This window comes from Leopardus geoffroyi, chromosome C3 (assembly GCF_018350155.1).
Source record: "Leopardus geoffroyi isolate Oge1 chromosome C3, O.geoffroyi_Oge1_pat1.0, whole genome shotgun sequence".
Taxonomy (NCBI): Eukaryota; Metazoa; Chordata; class Mammalia; order Carnivora; family Felidae; genus Leopardus; species Leopardus geoffroyi.
In genome coordinates, this window is record NC_059338.1 from 63005743 (window position 1) to 63027159 (window position 21417).

The 21417-nt window shown below is 41.8% G+C and overlaps 1 protein-coding gene across 17 annotated transcripts in view; it reads left to right on the forward strand.

Annotated features, from left to right (window-relative positions):
* SDCCAG8 (SHH signaling and ciliogenesis regulator SDCCAG8) overlaps positions 1-21417 on the forward strand; it is a 246791-nt gene that overhangs the window by 121787 nt on the left and 103587 nt on the right. For 13 of the 17 annotated variants that reach the window (XR_006705982.1, XR_006705983.1, XM_045453149.1 and 10 more), the window contains one exon: positions 12704-12814. The exons of 3 other annotated variants lie outside the window; for them this stretch is intronic. Coding sequence is in view for 12 of the 14 variants with exons in the window: in XM_045453149.1 (XP_045309105.1) it covers positions 12704-12814 (111 nt within the window). In the remaining 2 variants the exon portion in view is untranslated. Of the gene's footprint in view, positions 1-12703; positions 12815-13608; positions 13677-21417 lie in introns of all 17 variants that reach the window. One more of the 17 variants, XM_045453163.1, reaches the window with a different exon arrangement.

The following is a 21417-nucleotide window of genomic DNA, read 5'->3' on the forward strand; positions in this document are numbered from 1 at the left end:
TGCATTTGGAGAAAAAAATATTCTAGGGGTTGGTGAACCTCCCAAAGTTTTGGGTTAGTGTTAAGATGCCTCTAGTTCTGTTAAAATCAAACTTTGTTAAAAACATTTTGTTATGATAATATTCCAAATGGTTTGCCAACTTTGCTTTTAAACAATGCAAGAGAAAGAGAAGAGAGGGAGAAAAAGAAAGAAAGAAAATAAATCATTTATACATGTGTGATATCTGGAAAAATCCCAATAGATAAAACACTTTTTATGAGAAGAAACTGCTTACTCCTACAGAATAATAGCTGTTCTTTTCATGCCCGTTCAAAGTGTTGTTCTGTAGACCTGAGAATTTAATGTCAAGATAGTTCCTATGGATTATTTAATCTTAGAAGTTTCGAAATTTAGCTGTGTCATGATAGTTAATAGTTGTTCTTCTGAAACAACCATTTGTGTGCTAAGCACTGCCAACGACAGAAACGGGACAGCCTTTAACGTCTCAGTGTGGCTGGGCTTCAGTAAATAAATATTAATGCTGGTTTTGTTCCCTTCGCCATTCTGTCTCAGAGAGTTAATTTCTGAAGTCGAAGTCCTGTAGGGAGTGTTCCTGCACCGTATCAATTTGTACTGTCTGACAAGACCAGTTTCTTGTAAGAGGAGCATATTTAAGGTACAGCGACTGCTGAAAATGGACTCGTAGTAACTAATTCCTTTGTTCTTGAGGAAAATGGTGTTGCTTGGTTCCATAGAAAGCTTTTTCTGTTGGGCTTTATTTACAGCTAGTCTACAGAAATTGAAAACTAGTTTTACAGAAAAAAAATTACCCATTTTCTGAGTGCAGTACTCTTTTGTAAGCATTTTACATTTAGTCTGTGTTCACGTTTTATAAAATCCACATTCATAAATTTAAAGAGGACAATTAAAAAAGCAAAGAACTATGTGTATCTCTCTTTTGCTCTAAAAATGGGATGTGGTTGTTGGGCTAAATATTTCTGATACACTTTTTTGGGCTTTTTAGAATTTGCTTTCCCTCAACATTCTGTATTGATTCGGTATACTCAAGTATGTGGCTGAGAAACATTATGTCTTCTTTTCCCATGTAGACCAGTGGAAATAAATACATCCCACACAGGTAGCTCTTCACTTAGCCTTAACTTTAACATTTTGAATGACATAGTCTAAACAAAGTTTGACATAGAATGTGAAAACAATGTTGTAAGTAATGACAAGATAAGGATGGAGGTGATCTAGGGAAAGGAAACGTATAAACTAGAATACTAATCCGTAGAGCAATCTGAAACAAAAATAACCCATCACTTGTTTGCTATTTCCCTTTATTGTCCACTTGGACTTAAACACGGAAAATAGAGGGGCGCCCAGCTGGCTCCATCACTGGGGCATGAGACTCTTGATCTCTGGGTTGTGGGTTCGAGCCCCATGTTGGATATACTGATTACTTAAAAAAAAAAAAAAAAAAAAGGAAAATAGAAATTGAACATTTATGGAAGTACCCAGCTGGTAAGTACAACATTTACTCATCCACCATCTATTTATTGGACACCTAGCATCTTTCAAGTACATTACTTGGTCTTGGGCATAGAGAAAAACGTAAGATTCAGTTCTTATCCTTAGGTTGCTCACACTCTAGTACAGAGCCAGCTCTATATATGCAGTTATAGCAGAGTGTGATAAAAATTCAGTAACAGGAATAAATACTACCACAGGAGCACCTAGGAAGAAGAATCGGCTCGTTGTACATCGGAGGTGAAGATGATAGGGAAAGCTTTCTGGAAGAGGAGATGTTTGGTAGCTCTTGTGATTAATAAGTTCTTGAGTAGCAGTTCTGAAAGTAGAAGAAGGTGGATGGAGCGATATATATGTACAGACAGGAAGCTGAGAGGGAATATAAACTCTACAATCAGGTTAGATGTTTGGCAGGGGATAAGCCAGGAGAGGCAAACAGGGACCAGAGGAAGGGCCTTGTGATCTGTATTCTGCAGTTTGGGCCATTCTGAGAGTAATGGGTTACTCTTGATGTATTTAAGCACGGCTGTCAACATGGTCAACTCTTTGGGTTGGTGTTCAGACTCAGCAGTGTGGAGAGCAAACTCGGAGAGCTGATGTGGGAACAGGAGGACCAGTGAGGGCAGAGTCAGCAACTACGGCCTGCAAATATGGCCTGTTGTCTGTTTTGGGCCATGAGCTAAAAAGGGTTTTTATATTTTTAAATGGTTAGGGAAAAAAACAAAAGAAAAATAATGTTTTGTGACATGTAAAAATTATATATCCATAACTAAAGTTTTACTGGACACAGCCATGATTATCCCTTATGCATTATGTATTAAGACTATTATGACAGAATTGAGTATGGTCCTCAAAACCTTAAAATATTTATCGTCTGGCCCTTGACAGAGAAAATTTACCAACCCCTCAGTTAGGAGGCTGTGCAGCTCAAGGAAGAAGTCAAGAGAGCTTGGACTATAAGGGGTTTAAATATGTATTTTATTTATTTTTTAAAAATTATTTAATTTTTTTAATTTAGAGAGAGACAGAGAGAGTGGGAGACGGGCAGAGAGAGAGAGAGAGAGAGAGAGGGAGAATCTCAAAACAAGCTCCACGCTCAGTGCGGAGCCTGACAGGGGCTTGATTGCATGACCCTGGGATCATGACCTGAGCCGAAATCAAGAGTTGGACACTCAACCAACTGTGCCACCCAGGTGCCCCCAAATATGTACTTAAAGAAGGTAAATGGAAGTTAAGTGTAGATTGGCCGACAAAGAGACGCTTGACAAGGGCCTGGATTCAAATGTAAGTCTAGGGGTTAGTAATGAATCCTGGGCATGGCTTTGCCAGTAAAACAGAAGGAAAATAGCATCTTTAAGAAACATTTAGGGTAGGGGCACCTGGGTGGCTCAGTTGGTTAAACATCTGACTTCAGCTCAGGTCTTCATCTCACGTTTCATGGGTTTGAGCCTGTGTCAAGCTCTGTGCTGACAGCTCAGAGCCTGGAGCCTGCTTCAGATTCTGTGTCTCCCTCTCTCTCTGCACCTCCCCTGCTCATGCTGTCTCTCTCTGTCTCCACTATAAATAAACATTAAAAAAAAAAAAAAAACAAAAAAAAACAAAACAAAAAACAGGGGGCATGGGGTAGCAAGTGAGAGAGGCCAGAATTAAAGGTGACTCCCATGTTAACTGGATGAACCATTAGTTCAACTGGGAAACTTAAAAGGAGTAACAGAGAAAAATAATACACTGTGTTTTGGGACTTGAGTGGAGATGTACAGTGCAGGTCCAGTGTGAGGAGAAAGGTCAAGACCTGAGACTCTTCGCTGGATGCTTCGACATAAAGCTACTAGTTGGAGCCAAGGAGATGGGTGAAAGCACGAGAGGGCCATGCTTGTAGAGTAGGATGGAAAAGAGCCACCAGCCAAGGATACTGAAGGGGACATCAGGGCACAAGAAAACAAAACAGAGGGGCGCCTGGGGACGTCGAGCGCCCAACCTCGGCTCAGGTCATGATCTCAAGGTTTGTGAGTCTGAAGCCCGCATGGGGCTTGTTGCTGTCAGGGAAGAGCCTGCTTCTGATCCTCTGTCCCCCTCTCTCTCTGCCCCTCCCCTGCTCATTCTCATTCTCTCTCTCTCTCTCTCTCTCAAAAATAAATAAGGACATAATATAGAATGATGCACAGGATGGAATAACAAAGCCACATGCTTTTCTTAGGGCAGCCCCCTCCCCTCCGCTTTGTGTCCCTTTGTGTCCAAAGGACACAAAGCGGAGTTTGGGAATCCTTTCCTGGGGCATTCGCTATCTTTGTAACTTTTGAAAAGTTACTTAATTCTTTGAACCTGCTTGCTTACCTATAAAATGAGGTTACAAACTGATTTTTGAGTTTCCTTCTAGCCCCAACAGTCAATGATTCTAACAGTAATTTAAGACACCCCATTATGAAGTGCCTTATTTCCTGACATTAGGCATTTAAATTGCTTGGAGTATTCTTTAAGACCTTTCCTTAGTTTGAACTTCAAAGATTTCATCGAAGCGTCCTTCATGCCTCCAATTTATTTATACTCATCGTAACTTAGGCTCTGCTGACCTCTCACAAGGGCCACGGAGACGTTCCCCTGTAACATCCTCCCAGTCTGTTCCTCAAGCCTCTGCCAGTTGAAGGTTTTTAAGCTCTGCCTTGACTCTGTCACCTGCTGCCGAAACCTTCCATTGGGTGGAGCTGCTTCAGAGGGTTCAGACCACTGAGGGTAGTGCGGGGCGGGGGGGCAGGTATCCAGCCCCTCCAGTTTTTTCCTTGCTTGCGTGCCAGTGACACAGCCGAATTGCACTTTGGGGCTTTTCTCCCTTGTTGTTGCCTACACTTAGAATACCCCTATGACCTTCTCTAGCCCTATTGTAATCTTACCTTCCTTTCCAGGTCTGTCCAAAGTCCTGAGTTTTCCACTGTTGCTCTCCCAGATGGCCCTGCCACAGGGGAGCCCATTTCCCTCTGAATCTTCCTTCCCACTCAGAGCTGAAGGCTCTGCCCCTGAGTGAATCCCTCCAAACAGGGACAGGGACAGTGAAAATCCGAAAAAAATGAATTAATACTCTCAAGGCTTTTAAGTACTTGCTTTTCTTCCCTTCTGGAATGAGGGTGGGAGGTCTTATTAATGTTCTATTTCTCCAAGCACCTGGCTCAGCCCTTTGCGAAGATTGGAGCTTAGTAAGTCATTACAGGGACGGCCAGTGTTTTGCAAGTTTATGACTGTTCTTTCAACAGTATTAATACAGATATAGCATATTGATATGCTGAACATAATTATTATATTAATGTATTGATATATTAATATAATTTAGTACATTGATATACTCAAATATATCAGGGTAAAAATGTAAGATGGAGATAAGATGGAAATAGCTTTTTGTTTTCATTTTTAACTTTGTATGAACATACATGTTTATAGCAGGATCAAATGATAGACATTCTGACAATTCAAGTAGGGTTGATAAAGTATACCACGGCTCTCACCTAAATATGCTCCCTTAAAAACCTCTCTCTCTCTTTCCCTCTTAAACACACACACACTTCCAAATTAGCATTTTTTGTAATTGAGAGGTGGCCCCTCTGAAAGCAGTGCCTAATAAACATATCGATAAGTGTATATAGCCTAGCATACATGAAAACAAAAGCGAGGCTTCCTTCTTCCAGTTATGTCTTTATTACTAGTCTTATTCAAATGACTTCTTCCTTTTCCATAACAAACTTTCCAACACATCTTAAAATATCTGCTCATTTATTTGCTCATTCCACGTGAAGCATATCCTATCGCAAGACACTGTGCCAGGGATGTTCGGAGGCAGAAATATAAAATAGCTTCAGATGCTGGCCCTCAGAAACTTACAGGCTGCTAGGGAAGAAAAGAAAATATACAGAGTTGGTGAGATAAATGAAAAGATCCAGAGGGGAGATTCCAGATAAAGTATTACAGGGACAGAGAACTGGACAGCGTCTTATGAGCTCAGCAGCATTTTGGAAGTAGGAAAATGGGAATGATGGGCATTCTGGGTAGGGGTGCACCTGTATATACGAGAGTGAGTTAAATACACACAACTTGTTGTTTAAATATCTAAGAGTATCAGTCTCTGAGATGAAGAATATATCCATCTTAAGATCTACCTGGAACCATGCTACATGTGGTAGCTCTTTCAAAAATAAGAATAGGGGTAGTGGCTAGCGGCAATGGCCATCACTTACCGAACCCCTTCTGTGTTCCAGGATCTGAGCTCAGAGCTTTTAATTTGGTACCCCCCCCCCCCCCTTATAGCTGTATAAGGTACAGGCTGTTTTACAGCTGAGGTAGGCAGGGTGCAGAGAAGTAAAATGATTCATCTAAGGTCACACAGCTGACATGTTACAGAAGCAGGTTTTCAACCCCAGCAGCTTGCCTGGCATGCCTGTACCATTATTCATCCTGCTGTATTTCTGTGTAGATTACCAGGAAAAGGATTCATGCAGTTGTCCCCGAAAATACAACTGAAGAAATCAGCGGTGTAAATTTATGCTAGAAATAAGTGTTAGCTGCTCCCTTGTACACTGATATAAATACATGTCAGTGTGTTTTAATCTTGGCTTGGGTTTTTCGTAGGAAACAGTGTTTTCAGGTCATTATTTTGCCTTAGTCACTTAACATGTTATAATACAACTCTCATTCTCCTTCACTTTCTTCACTTCATTTTTACCCAAGAGGAAGGAGGGGCCTTTATAAAAAAGTGGAAATTCCTTCACATATTTGCTTTCGACATGTCCAAACATTTTTACAGAGCTCCTGGATTTCAATCCCTCTTGCAAGACTATCATTTACATCCATGCGGGTAGATTACTTTATGATACAATGTGTTAAAACAACCCATTTCAGAACGTTTATATGATTGTTGTTACACGCTTCTCTATCCCTACTATACCTGTATTGAAGCATATTCTTTTGAATCCTGCATCTTTTTCTCAGATCCGATCTGGAGGGGAATTACTGCAGGAAGCCTTCTGTTTACTTTCCAGAGAATTTAGAACTTGAGTGGCTCTACGTGCAAAACACAAGGGAGACCAACCTGCCATCAAACCTGCAGGCTGAAGCTTATCTCAGCAGGGCTACCTTTCAAATGTTTATTTCCTCTTTGTATAAATGATGTTTTCAGTGATATGTACTTCAAAGACTTTCTCAGAGCAGGAAGCTCCGTGATGCCCATAAAATGGGTATTCTGCTCTTCCCTCCTTTCCAGACCCAAAGGGGAAGATCTGACCTATGACCTGGAGAGATATTAACGTGAAGTGTAGTATCTGTATCTTTTTGAAATTGAGAAAGGGTACAACAGGTTTTCCTGTTATGGTGGGTGGGTTACTTGGGGAAAGGTGATTAAGCTTCCTTTCCAGAACGTTGGAGAGCATTTAGCTTCCTTCCACATAATAATTATTGCAAATGCTTGTTGAATGTCAGGACTCTGGTTGAGGTAATTCCCAGAAAGAGGGAATTGATGAGTCTGATAATCAGCCCACGTAAAATCCGGACGCAGCTGGCCTCGGGCTTTCTTGGAGCAGGGACTCGGGGGTCACATCAGTCTGCTGTCCTTCCCTGCCAATCACAGGGCTGGACTTCTTTCTGAATGTTGCCTCCTCCTTTCAGGTTCTTCCACACCATGGAGTCACGTCCTTCAGTCTGAACTGGAGGTAGACGACATGCCCTTGATTTCAGACTGTAAGACTGGGGCATCCTAGCTTGTCCTCTTCCAATTGCACAGCCACCCCTTGGATGCACACGAGTCATGTGCACACACACCCTTTTGGGTGCTAGGGGCCTGGCAGTCTCAGCAGAAGTGCCTGAGGAAGGGAGGAGAGTTGCACTGAGCAAGGAGAGGCGCTCTGACTGGGGAGGAGTTCTGTACAGGGTTGCTTTGTGGTTTTAAGTAGAGAACTCTCAGAATACAAAAAGAGAGATGGAAAGGGTGCATAAATGAGCATCTAGCACTAACCAGGCGCTGTGCCTGACTCCTGACAGCCTTGCGGCATGAAATGTGGCCTGTAAATTACGAGTCTGCGATAAATACAGAAATGGAGTGTTTGGAAACTTTTAGTTTATTTAAGTTTATTTATTTATTTTGAGAGAGAGAGAGCACGAGCAGGGGAGAGGCAGAGACAGAGGGAGAGAGAGGATCCCAAGCAGGCTCTGCCTGATGTGGGGCTCAAACTCACTTACTGTGAGACCACAACCTGAACTGAAACCAAGAGTCAGACACTTCACCAACCGGGCCACCCACTCACCCCGCAAACTTTTACTTTAAATTGCCACATTATCCAGTTATCCAAGTGCATGATCAGTGACCTTTATTTTTTTGTATGTTTAAATTTTTTTTTATTTTGCAGTAATTCATTTTTAGTCCATTTTATAAAACCAGTGCTTTGCAAAGAAAAATTAAAAAAAAAAAAAAAAAACACCTTTCAGGGCACCTGGATGGCTCAGCCAGTTAAGCATCTGACTTCCACTCAGGTCATGATCTCACATTTGTGAGTTCAAGCCCCGTGTCGGGCTCTGTGCTGACAGCTCAGAGCCTGGAGCCTGCTTTGGATTCTGTGTGTGTGTGTCTCTCTCTCTACCCCTTCCCTACTCACACTCTCTCTCTCAAAAATAAATACACATTTTCAAAATTAAAAAAACAAAAAGCTTTCACACAAGAAGCTTGAACACTCTGCCTTCTCAGACCTTAGAGGAAGCCGGAGGAAGCTGAGGCATGAAATCCTGCAGCCGGGTAGGAAGGAAGGGGCCCGAGTGGAAGAGGCAGGCTTCGAACCAGGTCCGTCAGACTCCAGAGCCTGTGCTCTGAGGCTCCTGTTCACAAATAAGTGCAAAGACGTATTTCAAAGCTAAGTAGAAATGCCCTTTGGATTGCGGAACCTTAGTTCATAGGCCAGGAGGCGGATCTCATGAACCATGTTTGACATCTGGCTCAGGGGAGCAAATTGTCCGTAAACGTTGAATAACTTTGCCTCTGTTCTTTATTGTTAGGGGAAATTAAGAAGGAACTGTTCTCATTTTCAGGTGACAGACGGGTTCAGGCCAACAAACCAAACTTCCAACCTCTCCTCATTTGCAAAGGAGAGTCTAGAATATTGACGTGCCGTCTTGCTCAGTGAACTTCAGTTTTCTGGGTTTTTTTTCCCCTCCTGAGTTTTATTGAAGAATTTTTAGCCTCCAGTTTCCATTTAAAAGTTAAGCTTATTTTTTTTTTCTTGTGCTCCTTTCATGAATAAATTAAGCAGAGAACGTGTCAAAAATACTTTTAAATGGATATATGTGCAACCAACATCTTCAAGTCTTGAAATAGATGGCCTTGGGACTGTTTTAAATTGCATCCTCTTTCCCTTCCCCCACCTGGTACCCGAGAGAACAGGCTGTCAGAGAGCCAGGAAAGCAAAGGCGTTTCATTTTGCCCTGGTGGACACCATGTTGCCTGAGCCCCCTCTCTCCACCTGTTTGATGGACTAAGAACCGGGGTCTCGGGGCAGCCCGGGGCGGGAGAGGTTGGAGTCAGACGCTGCCAGAGAACGTGTGTCTGTGGGTTCTGCTTAAGTTTCCCTGGCTCGCTCGTCTCGGCTCCGTGAAGCCCGAATGTGTGTGCAATGAAAATCGACGCTGGGGATGTCTCTTCTCCCCTGCCACACAGGCCCACAGCCTGGAGCATGGTGGTGGTGGCAGCCAACTCATTTTCTGGAGAAGCCCAGAGGAAACAGAGAAAGGACTGCCCACAGCACTTGCCTGACTCAACAACAATGAACATCAAGTTCAGTGAAAATAGGAGGGGGGCGGGGGGAGAGACAAGCTAAAACAAAATACGGTGGTTTCAGTACCTCTAAATAGGAATATTTTTCTAAAAGAGAGCTCTGATCTCCAATATTCATTTAAGGTAAATTAAAACAATGTAACTTGACGTCTAATTTCTTCTTAAACACCTCTTCCTAATTGGAAGTGTTGCCTAGACAAATTACCAGGCATTACTTACTTGTTATTTAATGTTTTCCTGATACCCACGAGTAGATTATATAGTGATTCATTGATGTGAAATGTTGGAATCAAAGCTCATTTTTAGGATCCTGAGAAAGGAAGAGGTCTGAGGAATATCCAGTTTCACTCAGTGCCCACCTGGGGCCATGTCTCACCGGGGACCAGGGCCCAGTGCAAGTTAAACACGTTTTTATTAAGCTACTACTCTGTTAGATCGGCTTAGCAGACAGTGTAGCTCCCTGAATTCAGGAACTCAGAGAGGACACCAAATGGGTCAGAAAGCATTTGGAAGCAGTGTGTAAAGCTGGTATCCAGCTGAGGGGAACACTGTTCCACCTTGGCTCTGGGTGACCTCTCCACAGCGGGCCCCAGTCACCTGAGGGAGGGCAGAGAGCCAGGCAGAGTATGAAGGGATTCCTTAGGGAGGGCACCAGTGTCCGGTCACGTATCCCTCCAACACCTGTATTGTGTCTCCCCCCCCCCCCCCCAAGAAGCCTATTTCCAGCCAGATTTACCCAAAGAATCCAGCCTGTGTCAAGAGTGTAATTATTCTAAATGTAACTATACCAACAAAAGAAGGATATCAAACAAAGTTAACAGGTTACTATTAGGATATATGCGAAGGGTGGAGGTGGGGGCGGGGTGTTCAAGATGAGGCATTAAGAGTGGGTTTTAGCAGGTTCAAGGTTGGTTTCCCAGCAGCTAGTCTGAAGTGTGGTTCACCAGCCTGGGCATAGCTTGACTTTTACACTAGCTCTGGTTCTGTTTCTGAGGATCTCCTGTCCCCTTGGGAAAAAGTCTCCCACCGTACTTTATTTACTACAGATCTTAACTGTAATTTTAGGAGGATAAATGTGAGCATGAATATCGCTGAGACGCAATCAGGGCTCTGTAAATCTTGAGGCGTCACTCATCCGCTCAGGGATGACGCCACCGATACGAACTCGTGTAAAATAAATTCGTTAGCAGGCACAACACGTTGCTCAGTCTAGAAAACTTCAGGGCCATTGAGGCAAGGTCAGATTAGGCAAGTCCTTTTATGGCAAGGCGGTGGTGGTGACAAGTCAGGGACACCGAGAGAATGTATTGTTAAATATACGACTTCCCGTGTGCTCACTCCTCAATGGCTCTCTTTGTCTTTGGAGGAGAACCACCTTGCCACTCCCGACAGTAACTGTTTGTCAAACAAGAAATAATGAAAGCGGCCCCTGCAAAGTTGGATATCTTTAAGCTCTGTCCTTATTGCACTGATGGCAGTTCTGGATTCTGAACCTGTTTCTGAAATAAAGCATTGATTCAGGATCCGTCGCTATTGAATAGGTCCACAGTGTTTGGCTGAGGAAAGATGATGATTATATTAAGGAACGATAAAATTCATGCACGGTGGAAACAGAGCCCATTTCGGAACCGTAGAGGAGCCCCAATTCAGATCTTGCGCTCAGACTGATTTGCACAAAGGGTTATCTGTTCAAAGTGGAAGAAAGAATGACAGCATGAGACAACTCACGTAACTAATAAACTTTTGAGACGCTGTTTCATATGTTTGCTTTTCATTAAATTCGGGAACGGTTGCGACGTTGTTGTGATTCAGTCAACATTTATTCCTATCTGTTTTTCATATACAAAGGCTTAGGGATGCCAGAAAATAAACTGTTAACGGAGAATTAACTTCTTTGGCATGCTTTCATACTTATCTTCCAAATTAAAGAAAATGAAATGGGCAGAAACAGAGTGTAGATTACCTCCTTTTTGTCAAAAATGGTGGGAATTTGAAAATTAATAATAAAAAAGGGAACAGATGCAGTAACATGCCAGAGGGAGATTAATGTGGAGAGTAAAATCTGTGAGCAACAAAACTGAAGCAAACTGAATCAGTGGGAGGTGGTTGTACAATCAAAATCAGGATAAAAGAGAAATTACAAACAACCCTGCACTTGTCAAAGTAGTAGTAATGAAAGCCTGACTCTGCCAGCAGTGAGAACCTGTGTTAGCACTTTGGGGTAAGGATGGTAGCCGGGTGCCAGGTAGGAGGGCAGTGTTAGGTTCCTGGGCAACAGCCATCTTGTGTCGAACAGATGGCGCCGAAAGCTGGCAGGGGAGGGGCTCCTTAGCAGAACTAATCAGACAGTAACAGATAGGGCAGCTGGGAAGACTGACCACAGAGAGGGAGTCTGCGGGGTAGCCGAGTGCCATGATGTCTGCAGTGGTGTGCCCATTGGTCTGAGATAAGACCTTGCAATGTCTTTCCCATCCACGGAAGAGCAGGAACTTTTGTTCGAGAAGAAAAATGGAGTGGAACGGTAGCACAGTTGGGGGCGGGGGTGGGTTCTCGGGGTACGGACTGAGAAGAGAAGACTGGTCCATCTCGAAATTTGTGGTGGGGGTCTGCAGTCCCAGCCTCCACGCAACCTTGGTTTTCGCCGTCTGTGCCCTTCCGCCGTCCTGATGTGTCCAGGGTGGCAACGTGGAATGATCACTTTATGTATTTTATGCATCAGAGAGTTTCCGGGATCAAGGCTGTACTTACAATCAGAGGAGACTCTTTACTATGATTTCTACCACCCAGGTCTCTAACAAACGAAAACCCAAACCAACATACGACGCGTGCGTTTGTGCTTGGTGATTTCTCATGACCTGATTGATACCGTTCTTGATTCAGAGCAGCTCGCCTTCTTTTCTTTCCCCTGTAACTGCGGGTTGAACGTCAAGATGTTGGGCATAAATCCGAGCCCCAATCCTTAAAACAAAAGTAAGATTAAGTCTTTCTGAAAGAAAGGAAGGTGAAAATGATCTATTAAATTCAATAACTTATTAAGGAATCCTTTCTTTTTAAAATCTAGAGTTGGGACCTTCAGGTTAAAACTATTACTTTAACAAAGAAATGCAGATCTCCTACATCTGTTTTTGAACTAGTATATTTCCCTCTCTCTCTCTCTCTCTCTTTTTACAGAAGCTTTGTGGCTTGGCTCAATTTATTCATTTTGGAGGGGGAGGGGGAAACGTTACCAGGATTTGAAATAGGTGGTATAACATAGCCATATGCTATTTATGCAGCAGTTTCTGCAATAAATCTAATTTGGTCCTGTCAAAAAATTAGACTTATTTGATACAGCAGCACATTAGTAAATGATTGTGGCAGATTTAAAGTTGACATTTAGTCTCTCCTCACTCTGAACAGAATCTCGCAGATCTGCCTCTTCCCCCTTGATCGACTCTATGAAAATGTCTCAGTTCTTTGTCCTGCGGTCCTGCAGATATTTTCACATCCAAGAGAAGGCCTTGCCTTAAGGTAACTGAGGAAGGGGGCGGAAGAAGGAATAGCCTCTGTTTTTAAAAGACTCCGTGAATAGATGGGCAGAAAAATCAATACACCAGAGGAAAACTCATTGTGTTTTCATCATGTTCAGTTCTTAGAAAAGCAGAACTGTTAGTCTCATTCAGAATGTAGATAAATTAAGGAAGGTCAAGTTCTCTGTTACGGAGTTGAAATATTTTTACCTTCCGTCCTACGTCCATATGCTGTTTGAGGAAAACTCCTATCAGAGAATGCGGATGACATCAGCTCTCTGCCTTTACCTAGCAGGGCCCTTAGAAGCTGCTCCACTGCTCTCTCCTGCGCCCTGGCACAGCCCTGCCTCAGTGCCGCTCGATTTTTCCTGTAAAATGTGTGTTTCAGGTGTTGGTATCAAACTATCTCCAACTTTCTCCCAGCTTTTCCGTTTAAAACATAAAATAAGCCTAGTACACATTAGGCAGATGAATGTTAACAGTATTCTCTGAATTCCTTCAATGAGTCCCTTTGGAAAAGTAATCGAGATATTCTTTCCCTTTCCTTTTTCTTACGTGCTTCTGGAGGGGAGAAGTGTGTGCGCGTGTGCACATTCCCGCATCTGTGCGTGAGCATAAGTGATGTGAGACTGAGTGGTTTTTCATTTGTTTACATTCTTACCATATACATTTTCCGAAACCAGCCTACGAGTGTGTTTCTGAAACGCAGTCAGCTAAGAATGAAGCGTTCCTTCACGGTGATTTAAGCAGCCCTGTGAAACTGGCATTCTGCTCACACCTCTTTCTTGTATATAGCAAAGCAGCCCATGGAAGTGATCAAATTACCGGGACTCTTTCCGTGCTATTCAGAAGCAGGCATCCAGGTAACCGAACTACCCTCAAGCACAGATCACACTCCAGGGGAAAAAAAAAATGCCCAGAAAAAGAGCAGACAAACCTGCCGGGTGAATTAGATGCTAGTTCTGAAATTTTCTCCACACGAAAATTATTTAGAAATCACGTTTTGGGGGAATTGAAAGAAGGAAGCACCTCAAAGAATCCACATTTTGCGTCCAAAAATCCACATATTAAATTACATAATATATATTAGATCAGAATGATTTATAAGCTATAGGGCACTTTGGAGATTCGTAATAAAATTGAAATTCGAGCTAAAAAAGAATGTCTCAGCCCTCGGATTTGAAGCTGTCTCTGTCGGGTTTTGTTTTGGCTTTTATATTTAGCATCACAACAGTTTTCCTTAATACATCTGAAGAATTGTTCTGAGAAAGTCTTTTTTGTAAATTGTAAATATTTAATCAATCAAACCCTTAAGATTCATATTTTAAATTACTTGTTTTTAGACTGCTTTTATTAATAAAACCTGCTTGCAATTTTATGTCAATGGCAAAAGCCTCAATTTTTATCTTTTCTGAAAAGAAGTCAGAAAATTTTCCTGACTTGATTAATGGTACTTAATAAAAGCCTGTCAATAGGATTAAGTCTTGGGATAATTCTTCCAAATGTAAAAGCAGCTTATGAACGAAGTACCATCCAGGTTTACAGTTAGCTTCACATTTGTAACAGTGCTTTGGCTAAAATTTGTGCCATCTACTTCCTCCTAAAAGAAACAAAGCGATCTCCCTTTTTCTTCTAAGAAAATTGAATCGAGTCTTTGGTTTGTCTTTTTCCTAAAGAATACAGTTGCCTAAAATACCAGTAAGGAATTCAGCATCAAGTGATTTCATGTCCGATTTATGAAAGGAGGGCAATTACTCGCTAGCTGTGGATGGATGACAGAATAAATTCAGTTGAGAGTATAATTTTCACCTAATTTTGATGAGTTAAATTTTTTTCATAGAACTGGCCTATTGGTACAACTTACATTTCTTTAGATAGATGGTGTGTTTGTTGGGCAACATATATTTATTTGAATATTATTGAAGCCGAATTGTTCCTTTTTTAAATGATGGAATTTAAAACACACTTGATTTGTATATCCTGGGTTCAGTTTCTCAAAGCAGTAATGGAGCTGTGTGTTAATATATAGCTTATAATTGAAATGGTACATATTTGTACATTGTAAGCATTTCAGTGTAAAATTTCTTAATTGGAATACTCTTTCCCTTGGCTAATTCATTAGTGAAAATATTTATTCCTCAAGTTAATGCTGTATAGTACGAAGCAATTTTTGCATAGTGTAAACTTGTTTATGATATTTTGATTTCACTTTAAAACTTTTATTTTGCTTCTTATACATATAGTTCATACTTGATATAATAAGTGCAGACACACATGAAGGAAATACATATCAGCTGTCTGGTTTTACAAATGATCATTAAAATACCACGTCTTACTACTTTGACTCCAAATTATTGTCTTCCCGAACCCAAAAGTAATTTTCACGAGTGCATTACACAACAGAACTTCATCTTCTGCTGGTTAGCAGGAGAGGATTTAAATCCGTGCCGACAGTTCATTTGACAATGACCTTGAGGGGCTTTGCTTCTTGAAGAAGAAAGCAGAAGCTTGCGGTAAACAAAGTTCACTTCTGACAGATGGATTGAATGACAGAAAGGTTGCGAGTGCCAGAATAGCCCTGGCAGAGGAGGAAATGTTCAGTGGAATCCAACAGGAGAGGAGGTGTGAACAGGTGCAGGGTTGCTGACGGAAGGGGAACCAGATGGAGGGAGCCACAGCCAGTTTATTTAAAGGAAAAGGCAGAAAACATTGAAAGGCTGTGCGATCAGTGGCTAAAAGTGTTCATAGAGGAAGGTAAAAATTCACAAAGCAAAACTGCACAGTGGGGTAGCTAACACTTAGCATAATGGTAGTAATTTGTGAGTTTAGTTTGGAAGTTGCAATCGAAACACATTCATCTTGGCTCTTGACACCATCAAGTATAGATATTTGAGAGTTGTTTATTTTTTTTTTAAGTTTCTAAGCTTTTTTTAATCCATCCATTAATTTAATTTTTTCCAGCCAGAAGCTCCGTTGTGATAATACCAAAATTGTGTCGTCAGCTAGGAAAAGAAAAAAAAAAATTAAAGTGAAGGTTAACATTCCATTCAGATGGATCTTGTGATGCCTTAGTTTTGTTCACATATGGGAAGCAAATGCACTCACTGTTGGGTGACATCTGTAATATCTAAGAAATTTGCAATGTTGGAATAGATGCTGTTGGTTGCTTTTGTTGTTCGGAGTCTCTGTTCATTTTGTGAAGTCCAGTTTGATTGTTGCAGTGGGACTAATGCTCTCTAAAATACATATTTGCCTGTCTGATCTGCAGGTTAGTTTCTGTTGCTGGGGTTGCCCTGGTTTTCACTGACTTTCCGTGACCTGCCTTCAGGCAGACACCTGCAATCTCAAGAGTCATTTGCAATACAAACAGTATATAGCAGAGCAAGGATGGAGGGCTTTCCTATTTTCTTAGACCTATTAAAATTAAACTTTCTGCAAACCAAAGACCTCCTTGCGAATCTCCTGCCTGGTCGCATCATGCATGCCATTTTTGTGGGCCCTCGTCTACCACTGTTGTCCTTGAGAAGTTTCCTACGTTACATTACTGATAAGGCGATGCCAATAGAGGAGGAGCTGAAGCAGCCCCCAAGAGAAATGATGAAAGTGCACGATTATGTTGAGATTTTAAAAATCTGGTAATTGATCCACAAGAGTTCCTGCACACTTTTCACAAAGATGCAATACTCAGTGTATTCAGCAAGCACCATATTCACATGTATTCACATTCCCCGTCTCAGAGCAGCCTGGATCAAATAGATTATGGTGGAGTCGGGTGGGTGTTTCAGAGCATTCTGATTTTAGAGATCACATCCATGGCATAGCATGCTTTTGTCAGTGCAAAGAAAGAACTGAAATCTGACTAGTAATTATAGAAGATGTTTGTTTACGCCTGTGTTGTTTATGGAGATCCGTGCTCTTGGTCATTTTTTTTTTTTTTTTGAGCCTGAATGAGGCTATACACAACTGTATATTTGAAGGAAAAATCATAAATGATTTCTTCTCACAAAAGGAAATTGATCATCTGTATTTAAAATCAGCTCCAAAACGTGCCTGTTTCTCCCCATTTGTTAAGAAGTTTTCATCTAATAAACGTTCTTTATTAATCTAAAATTTTACATAAAACCGATTAGAGCATACTTGCTTTAATCGTAATGTATTGATTCTGCCATCTCTTCTATCATAGCTCCTGAATACCTTTATACAATCCTTTTTATGACAACATAGAGCCTTTGTATGATAATGTAAAAAACGAGCACTGACCTGCTGTGTAACGTAATACCATGAAACTCACCTCAGTTATGGGATACAAACTGAAAGGCTGTAAAAAGAAACTGCAACAATGAGTCATCATTTGATACGTCACAAATTAAATTGCAAAGCTCTTTATAGGTAGAACTGATAGCTTTCCAGAAATATGTAAATTAATTGTACTTAGCATAATGTCTTATGTCATGGGGGTCTTGAAATTTTTTGAATGATGGGATAATGGGTTGATTATTGTTAAATAGGCATTCATTCAACAGTAGGTATAAGCTGCTGTAGATTTTTTTTTTTTAATTGTTTTAATGTTTGGGGTGCCTGGGTGGCTCAGTCGGTTGAGCGTCCGACTTTGGCTCAGGTCATGATCTCACGGTCTGTGAGTTCGAGCCCCGCATCGGGCTCTGGGCCGACAGCTCAGAGCCTGGAGCCTGCTTCGGATTCTGTGTCTCCCTCTCTCTGCACTTCCCCTACTCATGCTCCATCTCTCTCTCTCTCTCTGTCTCTCTGTCAAAAATAAATAAACTCAAAAAAAATTGTTTTAATGTTTATTTTTGACAGAGAGACAGTGCAAGTAGGAAAGGGGTAGAGAGAGAGGGAGACAAAGAATGTGAAGCAGGCTCCAGGCTCTGAGCTGTTGGCACAGAGCCCTATGCAGGGCTCGAACTCATGAGCTGTGAGATCATGACCTGAGCCAAAGTTGGACACTCAACCAACTGAGCCACCCAGGCACCCCTATGATGGACATGTTTCTAAGGATCGATAATTTCTTGTTGGGATCTGTTGGCAACATTGTGGGCAAATGTCAAGTCGAAGCAAAAAGCCTTTTGCTCAATTTTTTCATGTGGCTAGAGGATGTTTTCTAATTAATTAATTAATTAATTAATTATTTACATTTATTTATTGAGAGACAGAGACAGAGCGTGAGCAGGGGGAGGGGCAGAGAGAGAGGGAGACACAGAATCCGAAGCAGGCTCCAGGCTCTGAGCTGTCAGCCCAGAGCCCAATGCAGGGCTCGAACTCATGAGCTGCGAGATCATGACCTGAGCCGAAGTCGGACGCTTAACCGACTGAGCCACCCAGGTGCCCCTTTGCTGTAGGTTTTTTAAATGAAGAGGGTGTGATCCTTCTTTACAGTATCTAACAACCTAGTGGACAGGGTGTACATAAGTGTGTGTGTGTGTGTGTGTGTGTGTGTGTGTGTGTGTGTGTGAAATCTAGAAAACAGTATTTAGATTTATAAACCTACCTTAACTCACATTGTGAGTGGATGAATTGTGAAACTACCCATCTAGTCCAACCCTCATTCTCTTGTGTGACAACTGAGGTGCAGTGAGGCTCAGGGACTTGCCCGAGGTCAACTGTTCTTCATGGAAGACAAACGTGGGCTCTCCATCCCCCCTTCTGGTAGTCCACGTTATATGCCCCTGGTATTCAGTGATAATAGGACTGGTCTGAATAAACCTATCAAAATCTTTCTGTGGAAGTCTTGCACAACATATTGCTGAAAGGAAAAATAAGTCTCTTTTTGGACCTTCCCACATGGTTACTGGTTCTTGAAACAAACAAATAAAAGAGCTGTACCTTACAAACAGCAACTAAAACTTTTGGAACATTACTCACATTGACTCCCTTAATCTCCACAAGAGCCTTTCAGGTAGATTCTGCCATGAGGCCCATTTTACAGATAAGAAAACTGAGTTGAATGGAGGTTACTACCTTGACCAGGGTCACAGTGGTGGCAATTAGGTAGAGTAGGGATTCAGGCCTCAGCAATTAGGCTCCCGGACAGGTTTATGCATTATACTTCCTATATTGCCTGTGATGGTAGGTGTTGTGAGAAAATCAATCCTGTGACCACTTCCCTTTGGAAAGTTAAATTAAATAGGGTTCTTGATAGCCTTCAAAATGCTCACTAACGCACACTGTGACTCTTTGAGAGGAATTTCTATTTTCAGCATTTCCCAAATGTATATGACTCATGGAAACTCTTCCATTAAATCTCCACATTCTCTCCCAGGAATCAGGTTTTTTAGGAATACACTTTGTGGGGGGCGCCTGGGTGGCTGGGTGGGGGTTGGGTGTCAGATTCTTGATTCTGGCTCAGGTCATGATCTCACAGTTCATTGGATCAAGCCCTGCATCAGGCTCTGTGCTCACAGCACAGAACCAGCTTGGGATTCTCTTTCTCCTCTCTCTCTCTGCCCCTCCCCAGCTCGTGTGCATGTGCTGTCTCGCTCTCTCTCAAAATTAAGTAAGTAAACATTAAAAAAGAGAAACACACTTTGGGAAAAACTAATCTAAATTAATTTGTGGTGGGGTGACAGAATTACCACATGGGATGTGGTTTGTTTTTTTTTTTTAATTTTTTTTTTTCAACGTTTATTTATTTTTGGGACAGAGAGAGACAGAGCATGAACGGGGGAGGGGCAGAGAGAGAGGGAGACACAGAATCGGAAACAGGCTCCAGGCTCTGAGCCATCAGCCCAGAGCCCGACGCGGGGCTCGAACTCACGGACCGCGAGATCGTGACCTGGCTGAAGTCGGACGCTCAACCGACTGCGCCACCCAGGCGCCCCAATGGGACGTGTTTTTATCAGTACCTCTAGAACTTCTCTCCCTGGCCCTGCCCCCTACCTCCCGTTCATGCAGAGAGCAGGTGGGTGGGTACCCTTCAGTTTGGGTTGTCTGTCCTCCAAAGCGGGGCGAGCGTCGGGGAGCATCTCTGACCATTACTTGAGCAGTTAGCTGTGCCAGAGTCACATGACAATGACTCCTTCCATGGCTACCATTTCAACTTGGCCTTTGTCTGGTAATAGCTGTTGAAAATAAAGGTGACAAGTAACTAGTTGATCAGATTTAGGAACCTCTCAGAGCCTGACTCTTGGAATCAGATTTCATAGAATAAAATACCATGGATGCTTTTGGATATAAATCCTTTCAGACAAACTTCTGCTGGGGATTATTGGCACAGATTCAGAGTATGGGCCCCTAAACCGGACTCTGAAAGAGAGCTTATTCTCCTTCAACTCTTGCTATACTAATATTCCTCCCCTCTAAGTGTATCTTTTCCTGGAGTCTGAAGAAATGGAGCAACTCATGGATAGTAAGCTCTAGAAGTCGAGAAGTTTAGCACTCCTAATGTGTTAATTTTCCTGTAAATACACTTGGAGGTGCCTATAATTTATAATTACTTCCAGCAGCTCCTATTGGTAAGATTCTCGGTAAATAATGATGTTGCAGTGATAATGATGGCTGGGACTGGGCTTTCTATGTGTGGTTCTGGCTTTCCCACCCACCCCCCCCCCCCCTTCCCTTTTCTGGGTTCTTGAATTCTGCTTCTTCCAACAGATAAACTCCAGCAATTTTTGTAGAGAGTTGAAACCATTCATTGGCTTATCTGAATCCCACAAAGTATAGATGATGTTTTGCAGTAAGCGAAAACTACAAAGGCCACAGATTAGCTCACCAAGTGGTGGGATAGTTTATTAAATTGGCTGACAAGCTGATGGACGAATACGGCTACATCGTCCTCTTAATCAACTTTGAAAGTGCTGGTTTTTAGTAGAAACAAGTAATGAATGATACAAGGTTGATTACTGGTGATTCAGGGACGAAACCTGTGGGGGAAAATCTCTTAGAGAATCTGTTATTTCCCACGTAACAATTATAGAAATACTATTAAACGATAAAGATTTTCCAACCGTATGCACATTAACTTATTAGGAGTCTTAATGCGTGTTCATAACTGGATATTTTTCTATAATTTGCCAGCTTGGCTGTATGGAATAATTTTTTAATATGCTTTATAATTTAATTTTAATTATGAATATGTATTTTGGGAGGTGCTTCAAACCAGATTTGATTTTTTTCAAAGATCTCATTGCTTACATTTGTGTAATATGGTAACTGCTTCAGCTTCAGCTGTTCTTAGCTTTCTGTCGTAATTCTCCTTCATTTCTCCTTTCAAGCGATGGTGACTGGCTGACTTAAATGAGAAATTTGGTTTAAAAAATGTCATTTTAATAGTTTTTGCTCTTTAGAAAAATTATGTGATTTGATATCTTCATGAGGCATTTAAAGTTAGCAGGTTTTGGCCACATGGTTATTTTGATTTGTGCTACATCAGGATTAAAAATGATTCTGTGCTCTGGGGGAGTAGACAAAGGAGTTATGCTCAAGCCCCCACTGTCCAATGTAAATATAAGGAGAGCCACAAAATGCAAACCACATACTTAATTAAACATCTCCAAAAAGCTGTATTTTATTTCTTTTTTTCAATTTTGTTTTAAGTTTATTTATTTATTTTGACAGAGAGAGAGAGAGAGAGAGCACATGGGAGGAGCA